We start from the raw sequence: 15,997 nt of genomic DNA on the forward strand, positions 1-15,997 counted from the left end.
TGAAAATGATAGTATACCCAACATTCACTCAGAATCTCTTAGCAGCAAGTTATATGACACTAGACTTGGAGGACACAAAGAATCACTAAAACACCCATTCTTCAGGAATTTAAATTTATCTGAGAAGTCAGGAGATATATATGTACACACACACACACACACACACTCAAAACCGATAGTTTACAAAACTGCTAAGGTTTGATCTACCTAGCCATTCCTCTGTTAGAAAGTTGTCCTGGAGATGAGCTTCCCATTAAGCACAAAAATGTGAGTAAAGGCTTTGTGTTGTCACACTGATTCTAATGGTAAAAGCTGGAATAACCTAAGTGCCTAACAATGAGAGAATGGTTTACATTATGATATGTCCATTCTGTGGAATATTGCCTCACCATTAACAAGGTTATTTGTGAATCAGGTCCATTATATGCATACCGACATAGGAAGATGTCCAATGTATGCTCACAATAAAAAAGGCAAGTTACAGAATCTAGACCAGGATCTAGCTGTGGTCTGTATTAGTGTGCTAGGGCTGCCATAACAAAATCACAGACTGGGTGGCTTAAGCAACAAAAATTTATTTTCTCACAATTCTGTTGGCTAGAAGGGCAAGATCAAGGTGTCAGCAGGGCTGGTATCTTTTGAGACCTCTCTTTTTGGCTTGGCATCCCACACTCTTCACTCTGTGGAGATCTGTGTCCTAATCTCCTTGTGCAAGGACTCTAGTCATATTGGATTAGAGGCCACACTAATGACCTCATGCTAACTTAATCACCTTATTCAAGGCCCTGTCTCCAAATTTACTCACATTCTGAGGTACTAGAGATCAGGACTTCAACATATACATTTGGGGAGAGAGACAAAATTTAATTCATTATATATTTTCTAAAAACCCTGTGTGTATAGGGAGGATTTCCATTTTTAATCTATTATCTCCAAATTACTAGAACTTTTATAATGAGCATAAATTCATGTTATGCTAAATAAGCAAATCTTTCTAAAATTAATATGGTATCTTTACACCTGTTTGCCTAACATCCCAAATAAGATTGAAAAAAAAAAAAAATCACAATAGCAGGGAGCCTCAAGCCCGGTCTGTAAAGGATGTCTGGTACAATCATCCACAGGTCTCAGCACTGGCCCTGACGAGGGATCACAGGTCAACACTGACACCAGACCCAAAGCCAGAATCCGCCAATAAAACAACCAAAAGGCAAAGAAGCACTAGGCAACTTTCGGGGAAAAGACGGAAGAAAAGCATCTTTCTGAATTTCCGTTTTCTTATAGGAGCTGTTTTTAAAAATTAGCAAATCATCTCCTCTTTTTCAAATGGATGTTCTACAGAAAAATATACCATATGATATTGTATTAGTCCATTTTCACACTGCTGATAAAGACATACCCGAGACTGGGTAATTTATAAAGAAAAAGAAGTTTCATGGACTCTTAGTTCCACGTGGCTGGGGAGGCCTCACAATCATGGTGGAAGGCAAAAGGCATGTCTTATATGGCGGCAGGCAAGAGAGAATGAGAGCCAAGTGAGAGGGGAAACCCCTTATAAAACCATCAGCTCTCGTGAGACTTACTCACTATCACGATAACAGTATGGGGGAAACCACTCCTATGATTCAATGATCTCCCACCAGGTCCCTCCTGCAACATGTGGGAATTGTAGGAGACACAATTCAAGATGAGATTTGGGTGGGGACACAACCAAACTATATCAGATATTGATACTAATAAAGTTTTACATTTAACAGGAGGAGGAGAAAGGACATAGCAAATCTATTGGACACACAAGAAGAAAATCTTGAAAAGAGCTATTTAGGGGCCAAGGTCCTACGTAATTCAGTTATAGAAAAATTAAAATTGAGTCTCGAGGCAGTAAATAAGAGAAAAAAGTCAGAAAAAAAAAAAACAGATGAAAAATGCACATACAGAAGACAGGCACAGATACCCATGTATCATGTTATAAAGATGGAACAAACAGAACAAGACTTGACAAACAAGGGTATAGTTGAAGAGAGCTTTCAAAAACTATGTAAATATGAATGGGATTAGAAAATAAAAGGTTTCTAGTTTCTTCTTTACTAGAACACTTAAGATAGTTTCAAATATTTTTTCTTAACAATTGATAATTTTACTAAGATAAAAAAGTTTTAAAGCTTATGGTCCATATTTTAGGCGAGGCTTCTTTACACAAGTGTGACTTTTTAGTGTAGGAGTAAGTTAAGCCAATGTAAAGAATTGTGAAAGTATGAAGAGAAAAATGTCAATTACAATTTTTGACCAATGTTGGCACACTTCCTTCTAGACTTTTCTCTATGAAATACACACCACACACACACACATTATGACATAAAGTGCCTACTAAATTTTGATTCCTACTTTCTTCCCCCTATATTTCATAGTATGAAATTCTCCTCACAATATAAAAAGCTATATAAACATTTTTTGTGCCTCTATGATCGAGTGGATGGTGTATAATATTTAACTGATATCTTACTTTAGTGCACTTAAATTGTTTCCAATTGATGGATTGCTATAAACAACTTCACAATGAAGGTCTTCCTGGAAGAAATCTCAACCCACATCTCGAGTATTTTCTAAGGACAGATTCCTAGATGTGGAATTAGTGGGCAAACCACAGGAACTTTTTTCAACTTCTGGTGCATCTCACTTTCCTACATGAGGTGAGCTGCTGATCTGCTGAACAGGGTTAAAAACAGATTTGGGTGGCTATTTTTGACCATGGCTACCAAATGGCCATCTTTTCCTACATTTGTGGAAGCATTTAAAAGAATTCTAAGGCCAGGCGCGGTGGCTCATGCCTGTAATCCCACCACTTTGGGAGGCCAAGGCAGGTGGATCACCTGTGGTCAGGAGTTCGAGACCAGCTTAGCTAACATGGTGAAACCCCGTCTCTCCTAAAAATATAACATTAGCTGGGCGTGGTGGTGGGCACCTGTAATCCCAGCTGAGGCAGGAGAATCACTTGAACCCGGGAGGTGGACGTTGTAGTGAGCTGAGATCACACCACTGCACTCCAGCCTGGGCCAGAGTGAGACACTGTCTCAGAAAAAGAAAAAAAAAAAAAAATCTCGGAGTTCTTGTCCCAGTGCTCTCAAGACATCCAAAATATTCAAACCAAGAGAGGACTGGAGTGAGGATGGCGTTACCGCTAAGGCTGAGCAGAGAGGTATTACACAAGGCAGGCAGAGCATCTAGTACAATAAGGGACTGTGCCCTGGCCACTCACGGAGGTCGTCGGACGGGGCACGTGACCCACAGCGGGTTTGGGAGCTTCGAGGGCAGCACATTGCCGAATTGTTACAGCTGGATATTTTATATGTGAGCACCTTCCCACACAACACTGTTCCTTTCCTACCAGGCCTGAAAGCCCATCCTTCCAGGCCCCCATTAAAGGCATTTGGACTTTCAAGTCTTCAACATCCTCCTCGTCCCAGATTCCAGACGAGGACCTTCTGAGTGGCAACAGGGCCCAGAATATGGTCATGGGGTTGACAAAGAGACAGGGCTAGGTAGGGTGTTGGAGCTATAGGCTTTTATACATAGACATTTGAAAGTTGGGGCATCAAATTATTCGGACAACGTAGTTACAGGTTTTTCATTTCTATTTTGAGGAAAAATGTGGAATTTTGCCTTTATCACAGAACAAATCTTGCAAAGCTATTTTCTTCTGACAGCTATGATCTTTTTTCTTGGGAGTCAGGGGTGGGGAAGGCATACACACAGCCCTCCTAATGAATCCCTATTCTTTGCCGCTCTCTGATACTTTTTGTATTCTTAATATGATTATGGTCATGAAGAAAAATCAAAGTGAATGATTTACTTCTACACGTTTCATGATAAAGTACAAACCCTTTACAAAGAAATATTGATATAAGCCACATAAACAAACATTCTGGAGTCCTCAATAATTTATGTCAGAAAGAGGTCCTGAAACCAGAAAGTTTGAGAACTACTGCCTTAATCAACATGTGAAAAATCATACAGGCAAGAAATCCTATGAACATAAATTATCTAAAATCTCTAAAGACTGCTCCTCCCTTATTTAACATGTAAGAGCTCATACAAGTTAAAAACCAATAACCTACGAATATCAAGAGGGGAAATCTTTAGCAAAAAGCGTCGTTTAGTAACTAGTAAAGAATTAATACTAGAGAAACTCCACAAATGTGGTCAATGTGGAGAATTTTTCCCTTGTAGCTTGTAGCTTGATTAAACACGAAAGAAATCACACTGAGAAGAACCCTACAAGGGCAGACAGTGTGGGAAAACCCATAGCTATAGCTCTTCGCTCTCAACATAAGAAGATACATTCCAGAGAAAAACTGTAAGTGCACTAACATGGAAAAACTTTCAGCATCAAAACATTCATATGGGAGACAAACCTTGTTTCTATAAAAGTAATCCATGCAGAAAAGTCACTTTTTTATAGAATAACAAAAAACCCACACAGAACAACCTTTCTTCACAAACAAATGAGAATGAATCTAAGAAAAAAATCACCAAATGCAGGAAGTTGCTTTTGAATGAACCCCACCAAAGGCAACATAATTCAAAAGCACTAAATAAAGACACTAATGGGGAAGGGTTTGCTGAAAAGCATTTTGAAAAATCCAAACCAGAAATAGGCATGTAACATTAGAGGATACGTATGCACTGTTATAATTTTGTTAACATTTTAATTCACTCAAAACCAGTTACTGAACACCTCCTCTGGGGGCCATGCATGCACTATGTTAAGGCATCTGGTTTACAGAGGCAATTCTGAGATGGACAGGCCCTTGCGGACTATATGCTTGCGTGTGGACCAACTAATTAGGAAGAAAACAGAGGCAGATTTTATCAGATTGAAGATAATGTTATTAAATAAATCAGGCTATATATCAGCATATAACCTTATGCTATAAAAACCATTCCATGACACTATAGACCAGCCTCATTCTAAAATCATTTGCATATTTGGTGTGGTAGAAATATTGTTACCAATGTTTAAAAGAATAACCTGAGCAAAGTTAATGAAGATAAATTAGGCACAACTAAGTTAATGCAAAACACACAAGAGAGAAGATGCCAAATGTTTATGTAAAGATACCTTTAACTCGTTTTGTTACAGGATTACACAGAGACAAAAGTATGCTATGATAAAGTTACATACACCCACAAATATTGACTGGCAGTCAAAGATGGGATGGGTGAGGGAGATTCGTTTCCAATACAGCATGATACATCTCTTCCTCCCACAATCATTGGATTAAATGTTGGCATAAGTTTAGATATTTCTGCCACATTGTAGATTCTACCCCATTAATTTTGATGCCAAATTTTAATTTACCATCTCAAGACTTTATGCTGTATGAATATTTTGGAATTTAAAATGCTGATAGTATATCTTCTGGGCAGTCAAAACAAAAAAGGAAGAATGGAAAGGAGGAATTCAGAGAGGGTTAGGGAAAACTTAGAACATATGAAGGCTAGGAAACAGATTATTAACAGAATTTCTAGAATAAAAAGCTTTCCTTTGGTTAGGTTGTTAGGCCAGGATGAAAAATTCCCCAAACTCCTTCTTCAACAAGTATTTCAGGAATGTCAAAGTTTCACTTTTATGGGAAGAGTTTTTCCTAAAAAACAAAACCAAAAAAAAAAAAAAAATTCCAATATATTAACAGTTTTAATATCAGAAACTTCAATTTTTATATATCTTTATTCTTCAAACTTCAAGTCAAATTACAAATAAATAGTCCATACCATGTAGCTCTTTATGATTTACATGTCTTCAGGCAGAAAACAGCAACAACCAAGAATACATCAGAAATGAACTCACAGTAAATAACCAATTTTAAGTAGAGAAAGGACATACGACATTTCAGTGTGGTCCAATATGTACACTGTTTAAAAGTGGATCCCCCTGTAAAACATCACAGATGTACATAATTCTTATGGGAAAAAAGGAGCCCACACATCAGAGATTTCTTAAAAATTTTTCAAAGTTGTATCACAGGGACTAGTTGTTTAAAAACGGTAAAATCTTGAGTATTTTAGCAGCAAAGAAGTAAGTTATTACAGGTTAATCTATTTTTAAACGTTGCTGAAAAAGTTGCAAGCTTTAGAGAACATTACAAATATCAAATCCACTACTGAAAAGCAGAGTCGCATTTAGAAAGTAGATACTACTTCAAGGTTTGTTCTGTGTCAGCAAAAACTTTTTAATGAAGTTTCTGCAAGAAAGATGTCAGTGGAGGAGGGGTGGGAGAAAAATGGAGGTGGCCACTAGTCTTTGCTATAAGCTGCTAAACTTAGTGGAACATGAAATGTTTACGAATTCTTCATACAGCTTAGCTTATTCCCAGTAAACAATAGTTCTTAAGAGCCATTCTTTTAGATCTATATCCTGTTGTCAAATATTTGTATTAGATTTGGCAATTTGAAATTCCTTAAAGTTTTCTTCCCCAAGTATCTCCTGGTTAAACCAGTGTTTCTTATATGAGTCATAATTGGGTGGTTTTTTCATTGAACAATTTTTTCCTCTTCAAAGGGTAATTTTAGAGGATGTTATAAGTCACTAAAGATAGTTTTGCTTACAGAGAAATTTGTTTAAAAGGGGACTCTACTTACTTAATTTCATGTTCTACTGTGGCATCTGACACCTGCCATCTGACATTTTAGGACTGAAAGGAATTATAAACTTCATATGGGAAAACAAACCAAACTAGATAAAGTTTAAGCCTGCCTCATTAGATGCTTCAATCAGTGATCAGCTACATATTTATCTGACACTATTTCAGTCACAATTATCAGTCTCTCTCCTTTGAAGCATTAACACTTTTTTCCTAGATACAATCTCTTTTTTCAATCATCTGAAAGCAATTATTCTAAAGACAAGGCATTGGAAACAAATTCTCTCCACCCACCGAGATTTAATTTTTAGATCACAGCATCCTCATATAGAAGTTCCATTTAATATTTTTACTTCTTCTTGGCAGTTATCCCAAACATTAAAGCATTCAAAACATAATACAAATATATAAGAATACAAGAAAAGTTTAAAACAAAACAAACACTGTATTGCAACGTCTCCACATACGATGCTTGTGATGTGACCAAACACACACTACATAGTCCTGGCTGCTCCAAACACTCCCCTTACTTTACACAGACCTAGGTTCATCTTTTTTTTTTTTTTTTCTTTTTATTGCCTTTTGATGCCTACAGTAACTGAGAATCAAGAAAATAACTAGTCTGACGTGAAAAATGTGGTGCCTATGATTTGACTCCTGATTTGAGCACATCTTAATTGGTGCACTATTGCTTTTGATAATCCAGAAATAACAACAGACAAGCAGTAACATATGAAGAGACTTACTATGAATCACACAAGCAATGTTTCTGAATCACGAATAAATTCAACACTGACATCAAAACCTGTAAATTAAATCTTAACTCACATGGTTATAAAGTTAAATTTTCATGTATCTTAGTGAGAATGCTATTATCAAATGCATTCTAAATTATTTCATTTTCTAGTGTAGAAAGGTTATGGTAGAAAGGATAAGGTGCTTTTTAGTAAGCTACCACTGACTCACACACATCCATACACGCATCAGTGCAAACTATGAAAAATACTAATTTTCAAATGAGATATATGATTATCTAGACTAAAAGGAGACTTTGGGATAGAATAATTTTCCATGACTAATTTGTTTATAAATATAGATAACTCGATGTACATATAGGCAATGAAATATTCAAAGAATAACTTTATATACTCTTGTTTTTTAAATTCTATCCTCTCTTTCAGAATTGCTTCCACTTAAGTTTGGACATTTTCTAGTTTCGACAGCTGAATAGAAGACTTCATTGAACATTCTGATAGTAAGCTACTAGAGACTAATTATCAACTGGTGCTACATGTGCTGTGCTATCTCCCTTACTATTAAACTATAACCCTCTCTTGCTATTTTGTTTCATGCATCACCAAACTTCATATTTTCTAATAAAAAATAAATATATAAAGAAGACACTGACAGGCATATATTCACAAGATCTCAATTTCTTAAAACATAAGTACGGGTATATTTATTTCTCTCAAATGCATACAAGACAATAATTACACAGCAATAAATCTTTTGTTCAACAATGATTTGATTCACAAGCATTTGAAATTTACATAATTTCATATCAATACCCTTGTATTTTTAAATACAGTAAGTAAAAAAGCCCCCAAATAACCAATTCTTATATTTCCTATTTACCCCTCTATACATCCAAACTTTAAAAAGTTACAAACTGAACATTATACAGAACATATAAATCATGTTTAAAAACTTGAGGTTTTAAAATCACTGCTTCCCCAATATGATTCAGAAAAATTCTCATACTGACAAGTACAGTCATAGGTGGTAAAGTAAGTTGGTAGTGGGGAAAATGAAAGAAGAGACAGACACAAGTTTGCTGTCTTAATGTTTTACTAATCCTGTCAGTTAAAAATGGTGACGTCATGAGAAGTAATAGTTTAATATGAGGAATGGAGTCTGCCTCGCCGCTTGAGACATGCATTTCAAGTATTTTCCTATTTGATCTGAGCTCACTGTAGCAAACTGATGCCAGAAGAGAGTAATTATTTTCTTCCATACATTCGCTCGATGTCTGCCTGGTAATGTGTTTTAAGCTCTTTGCGTTTCAGCTTGAAGGCATCTGTCACCAGACCAGTTTCAGGGGTCCACGGTTCAGGGCTCAAACGAATTTTTACTGGAATTTCAAACTTTTCCAGACTTGCTAAGATGATTTAAAAAAAAAAAAGAAAGAAAAGGTATTTAAGTTCTTAGCAAATGGTGTAACTTCCCCACTTTTTGAGTACCCATCAAAATGCACAACCAACAAGTGAACCATGCATGTCACTTCTAAAGAATCCATTCCTCAAAATACTAAGGTAAGTAAAACAAGAAACTACTTAACAAGTCCCACCAAGAGGAAAATGAGCTAAATAAAATATGATATAGGGACAAAACAGAATATAATTCTATCACTGAAAATGATGGCTCATGCCTATAATCCCAGTAACTTTGAAGGCTCAGGCAGGAGGATCGCTTTAGCCAGGAATTTGAGGCCAGCCTGGGTAACATAGTGAGACCCTGTCTTGTCTCTAAAATAAATAACTTTTAAAAACTTTTAATAGAAATAAAAAATAGGAGCTGGGTATAGTGGCATACACTTGTAATACCAGTTACTCAGGAGGCTGAGGTGGGAGGATGACTTGAGCCCAGGAGATCTGAAGATGCAGTGAGCTATGATTGCGCTACTGCACTCTAGCCTGGGCAACAGGCTACCTAATAGGATATCCAATAGGGTATCCAACAGGTATCCAATAGGGTCTCCAATACAGTCATGCATCTCTTAATGACAGGGATATGTTCTGAGAAATGCATCACTTGGCAGTTTTGCCATCATGGGAACAACATAGTGTAACTTACACAAATGTCGATGGTACAGCCTACTATATACATACATCTAGGCTGCATTATATAGCCTATGGCCCCTAGGCTACAAACCTGCACAGCATGTTATTGTACTGAATACCATAGGTAACTGTAACACAATGCTTAAGTGTTTGTGTATTTAAGCATATCTAAACATAGAAGAGGCAGTAAAAATATATTATAATGCATAATGTTAGGTTTAAAAAAAAAAAAGTTCCAGCACTGGCTACATAAACTTATATGCACCTAGATGTGAGAAGGATACATACCAAGCTATAAACTTCATGCCTCTACAGCCTGGTATCCAGGAGAAAAGAAATAGGGAAATTCACTTTTTCCTTTATATCTATTTGTTTTCTTTGAATTTATTATACAGAGTACATTTACTTCAGAAATTAAAAATAATAATGTTTAAGACAAATTATGTCACTGAACCAGGATATTCCCTACAAGCTATGTGGAGACAGAATGCCTGCTCACTATTGTGTTCCTAACATATTGCCTAATACTCAGGAGATTCATGAGAGTGCAAATGTAAGGAGAAAGGAAGGGAAGAAAGGAAAGCATTTAAAGGAGATTAAGGGGCAGATGTAGTTTTGAAAAACCGTATGTCATCACTAGGACTGACTTATTTTTCTAAGCATTTGTTCAACAAATATTAAAAACCTATTACTACATGTAAAGTGCTTTACTAAACATTCTTTTAAAAATATAAAAAATGACGAGTTTCTGCTCTCAAGTGGCATGCAATCTAACAAAGGGAAATGGGTAAACAGCTAGCCATATGACACACAAAAGAAATGTGTTAAGGAGTGATGTCAGCAAGATGACAATATAGGAAAACGCAGTCTCTCCTTCCTCTGCAGAAACATGGATTTAACAATGCTATACGGGCCTATTCATTGCCTGTGTAAGAAACTCAAACTAGTTAAGGGGTTCCTGCACTCCAATACAGCAGGAAACCAACCACTTCAAAGGCTGGTAGAAAAATGCAAGGCATTTGCTTGCCAGAGACTCTCCCCTCAGCACAGTACAAAGTAATAAGGAAGAAATCCCTAACTTCTGACTTCTCCCTAGGAAAGAGAAGGAGTGGAACATACACCCAATATTCTGACTTCTTCGGTGCAAGGAACTTGCTTCTGTCTTTCCTGAATCTAAATAACAGGAACAGGGCACTAGGTTGGGAACTGTCAAGAACAAAGATTAACATGTACCAGAGGCTGCAGTATCACAGACACTAGATAGAGCTCCAGTACCAGTACCATGGCTAACTATAGCACCAGTGAGGCCACAATATCACAGGCAGACACCAGAGGGAGCTCCTGAGTAGAAACCAGCAGATCTCTTCAATTAAGATTGTACCCGACAAACCCAAAAAGGACACAGCCTCAGAATAGGCTTAAGATGGCTGGCTCTAGAACTCGTAGTAGGGCTGACTGGACAAAGTCCTCTCAATACAAAAGCAGACTGTAAGACAGAGAAAGGCAGCTGATTTTTCAAATGCTGACATCCCAACAAAAATAAAGACATACAAAGAAACAGAAAAACATAGGCTATCAAAAGATCAAATTAAACCTCTAGAAATAAACCACAGAAAGACATGGAGATAGATGAATTACCAAATTCAAAATTACTGTCATAAGAAAGCTCAATGATTTATAAGAGAGTACAGATAGACACCTGAAAAAAAAAACAAGAAAACAATGCATGAACAAAATGAAAATATAAATGAAAGAAATTTTTTTAAATGAAGAACCAAATAGAAATTCTGGAACTAAATACAATAAATGGATTGAAAAATTCTCTAGAGGATCAACAGTGACTTGACCAGGTAGAAAAAAGAATCTATGAACTCAAAGACAGGACTTCTGAAATGACTAAGAGGAGCAAAAATGTAAAAATGAAGAGAACCTAAGGAACGAATGGGACACCATCAAGTGGAAAATGCTTGCTACAGGAGTTCAGAAAAAGAAGAGAGAAAGGAGCACAAAGCCTATTTGAAGATATCATGGCCAAAACCTTCCTATATCTGAGAAGAGAAATGGGAGTATAAATTCAAGAAGCTCAAAACACTCTACTAGGAAGAGAACTACACCAAAACACACTTGTAATCAAGCTGTCAAAAGTCACAAAAAATCTTGAAAGCAGCAACAGAAAAATGACTAATCACATACAAGGAAGCTCTCATTGAACTATCATTCATCAGCAGAAAGCTGGCAGGTTAGAAAGTAGTAGTATTCAAAATACTGAAAGAAAAAAAAAATTGTCAAACGAGAATACTGTAACCTAAACCTGTCCTTCAAAAATAAAGGAAAAATTAAGACTCCTTGATAAACAACAGTAGAGGGAGTTTATCACCACTAGACCTGCCCTACAAAAATTAATACTTCAAATTAAAGCAAAATGAAAACAAACAGTAACACAAAACCATAAGAAACTACAAGACTCCTCGGTAAAGGTAAATACACAGGCAAATATAGAATTCTGACAGTAATCTGATATAGGTGCATAAGTCACATTTAAATCTGTACAGAATTTTAAAAACAAAGACATAAAAAGTAATTATGAATCTATATTAATGATTATACAATAAAAAGGTCTTTTTTGAGGGAGTAGCAGAGATATAAAAGATTCAAGTTTTTATATGAGATGGAAGATTAAGCTGTTATCAAACTAAAATAGACTGTTATAATTTTAAGATGTTTTATGTAACTGCATTGACAACCACAAAGAAAATGTCTATAGAACATACACAAAGAAAAAAGACAAGGGAATCAAAGAATGTAATTATACACACAAATAATCAACAAAACAAAAGAAGGCAGCAAGAGAGGAAAAGCTACAAGATATACAGAAAATAGTTAACAAAATGGAAATAGAAATGAAAAGTCTTTCATATCAATAATTACCTGAAATGTAAATGTTGATTAAATGCCCAATTAAAAGATACAGATTGACCAACTGAATATAAAACAAGACCCAAGTATATGTCACCTACAAGAAACACACTCTAGATCTAAGGGCATGCATAGCCTAAAGTGAAGGATGAAAACAGATATTCCATGAAAATAAGAACCTAGAGGGGATGGCCATACTTAAATAAAACAGACTTTAAAACAAAAATTGTCACAAGAGACAAAGAAGGACATTAATTATAACATAATGATAAAAGAGTCAATTCTCCAGGATGATATAACAATTATAAATATACATGTAACTTGAGTTTCTAAATATATGAAGCAAACACTGACATAACTGGAGGGGGAACAGAAAGCAGCACAATAGTAGTAGGAGACTTCAATACTCCACTTTCATTTATGAGTAGAACAATCAGAAGATCAATAAGAAAATAGATTATATGCAGGCAACTCTAAAGACACACACACAACCTTTATAACCAATAAAGATTCCAGCAAAGTTGCAGGATAAAAAAAAAAAAATCAACATGAAAAATCAACTGCATGTCTATACACTAACAGTAACTGTTCTGAAAAAGAAATTAAGAAAACAATACCATTTAATGTAGCATCAAAAAGGATGAAATACTTAGGAATAAACCTAACCAAGGAGGTGAAGACTTGCACCCTGAAAACTACAAAATGTTGCTAAAAGAAATTTTAAAAGACACGAATAAATGCAATGTCCTGATAAGGTTTGGTTCTGGGTCCCCACCCAAATCTCATCTCAAATTATAATCCCCATAATCCCCACATGTCGAGAGCGGGACCTGTTGGGAGGTGACTGGATCATGGGTGCAGTTTCCCCATGTTGTTCTCATGACGGTGAGTGAGATCTCACAAGATCTGATGGTTTTTTAGGGGCTCTTCCCCCTTCGCTCTCTCTCTTCATTTGCTCTCTCGCCTGCCGCCATGTAAGATGTGTCTTTGCTTCTCTCTTCCTCTCCCCTTCTGCCGTAATTGTACAATAAGTTTTCTGAGGCCTCCCCCAGTCATGCAGAAGTGAGTGCATTAAACCTCTTTCCTTTATAAATTACCCAGTCTCTGGTATGTCTTTATAGCAGTGTGAGAACAGACTAATACATGTTCAGAATTTATAAGAAACTTGTACAACTTAACTATAGGGGTGAGGTTGGGGGCAGGGGGATCCTGATTTAAAAATGGGCAAAGGACTTGAATTGACAATTCTCTGCAAAAGATATGTAAATGGCCAACAAGTATATCTAAGAAGCCCAACGTAACTAATAAAAAGAGAAATGCAAATCAAAAACCACAATGAGGTATCACTTCACGTCTCTTAGAATGGATATTAGAAAAAAATATATATCTATAACAAATGTTGGTGAGGATATGGAGAAATGGAAACCCTTAATACTGTTGGTGGGAATGTAAATCAATAGTCATTATGGAACAGAGTACAGAGTTTCCTGAAAAAATTAAATACAGTATTAATAATTGCCATAGGATCTAACAATCTCATTTCTAGGTATACATTCAAAATAATTCAAAGTAGCATCTCAAAGCCATATTTGCACATCTATGTTCATCACAGCATTATTCACAATACCCAAGAGGTAGAAGCAACACAAATGTCCATAGATGAATGGATAAAGAAAATGTGCAATATACATACAATGGAATATTATATGCACCCTAAAAAAGAAAAATCCTATCACATGGTACAATACGAATAAACCCTGAAGATATGCTACCCTAAATAAGTCAGTCACAAAAGAATACATACTGTATGATTCCACACGTATGAAGCACCTCAAGTAGTCAAAATTTTAGAAACAGAAAGTAAAAAGGTGGAGGGAAGGGAGAGAGGGGGAAGGGGAATTGGTGTAATGGGTATAGTGTTTCAGTTTTGCAAGATGAAATAGTTCTAAAGATCAGTTGTGCAATAATGTAAATACACTAAACACTACTGAATTGTACACTTAAAATGTTAAGATAGTAAATTGAATGTTATGAGATTTTTACTACAATAAAAGAAAGAAATACGCAAAATTAAAGACATAAAGTGCCTTGGGAGTAAAAAAAGATGTATTAACTCTAACTTGTAAAAGTAAACATAGAAATAATACACAAGGTTTGAGTCTTCAAAGATTAAAAGTATTTCAGGAGTGGTTTCCAAAGGAATATACACTATGAGCAAAACCAATAAGGCATGTACCACAGGCTGACTTAAAAGACTGAGTGGAATCTGACATTACTGAAATGTGAAGAGACTAAAAAGTAAATGCTGGAGCCTGGCATGGTGACACATGCTTGTAGTCCCAGGTACTCAGGAAGCTAAGTTGGGAGGATCGCTGGAGCCAGGCTGGTTCAAGACCAGCCTGGCCAATATAGTGAGATCTTATCTCAACAACGAAACAAAAAAAAATTTTTTTTTTTTTTTTTTAAATTAGCTTGGCACAGTGGCATGCACTGGTAGTCCTGGCTACCTGGGAGGCTGAGGGGAAGAATCGCTTGAGCCTGGGAGTTCAAGGTTGCAGTAAGCTATGATTGTGTCACTGTATTCTGGTTTGGGCAACAGAAGAGACCCTGTCTCTTAAAAAAATAAATGAAAAATAAAAAATAATTCATGCTTGTTTTATGCTTCACCCAACAACTCAAAAGACACAGATGTTTTGATTAAACCAAAAATATTAAACTAGTCTTGGGCACCCCTCACCCCACCAAAAAGGGTTATGAAGCTATCAGTACAACCAACTACCAGTACTCTAACACTGTAGAAAGTTTCAAAAGCAGTTCTGGCCTGATCACTATGGGCTAGTGTGGCCAGGAAACTGGGCAAGGCCTTGAAGAACAGCTGAGAAAAGAGAAAGGGTCAACCCAGAAAGCAAAGGTTGCAGAGACAAGAACATTCAAGATACGTGTACATCAGTTTGGTAGGAGAGGATAATTTGTGTAGCAGGGCTTGAACGGGGGACTGATAAGTTTACTCTTCCATATACTAATGGTAGAAATGGTTTCTGAGCAGAAAGTGATGAACCCTAAACCTTAAAACAGGTTGAATGCATGTAAGTACTCTCTTCCCATCTCAGTTCTATCAGTCTAACCGAATACTCACCTGAAATAGCAGCTTCGGAAAGCACTTTAAGTACCTCATTTTCCATTTCACAACTGTTACACAGCTCCTCCCAAGTCCCTTTAAGTCCTTTCTTTCGAGCTAGTTCAGTTAGTTCCTTTTGATTTGGCACAACAAATCCAATGACATAAGAATGATAACTGAAATATAGAAAGGATAACTTAGATAAGGAACAAAATGGTATACTGTGTTAACTGCAGTTATTATTGCAGTGACAAGTAGTAAATAACTCCTCACTAATTTTTTTAAACGCATGTGCCATACTTGGCACTGGTACACCCATTTCATGCAACTGCCAGTTTTACTGTTTGACTTATAATATGTTCCAATGCTTTGGCAGAGTTCATTGCTAAATAAATCTCAATCTGACATTTCATGATAAATTTCCACTATGAAAAACTGTTACGAAGAGTGCCATGTACACATTTAAAAAGTTACAAATATTA

The 15,997-nt window shown here is 36.2% G+C and overlaps 1 protein-coding gene across 3 annotated transcripts in view; it reads right to left on the reverse strand.

Moving 5' to 3' along the window:
* Nucleotides 1-5,701: 5,701 nt before the first annotated feature.
* ACSL3 (acyl-CoA synthetase long chain family member 3) overlaps nucleotides 5,702-15,997 on the reverse strand; it is an 80,914-nt gene continuing 70,618 nt past the window's right edge. The window contains exons 15-16 of one of the 3 annotated variants that reach the window (XM_010355436.2): nucleotides 15,534-15,691; nucleotides 5,702-8,799 (exon numbers count right to left, since the gene is read on the reverse strand). In XM_010355436.2, coding sequence (XP_010353738.1) covers nucleotides 8,642-8,799; nucleotides 15,534-15,691 — 316 coding nt within the window. In that variant the 3' untranslated portion in view covers nucleotides 5,702-8,641. The remainder of the gene's footprint in view (nucleotides 8,800-15,533; nucleotides 15,692-15,997) is intronic. The other 2 variants (XM_010355439.2, XM_030916446.1) reach the window with 2 other exon arrangements.

The sequence above is a fragment of the Rhinopithecus roxellana genome, chromosome 14 (genome assembly GCF_007565055.1).
Source record: "Rhinopithecus roxellana isolate Shanxi Qingling chromosome 14, ASM756505v1, whole genome shotgun sequence".
Classification (NCBI taxonomy): Eukaryota; Metazoa; Chordata; class Mammalia; order Primates; family Cercopithecidae; genus Rhinopithecus; species Rhinopithecus roxellana.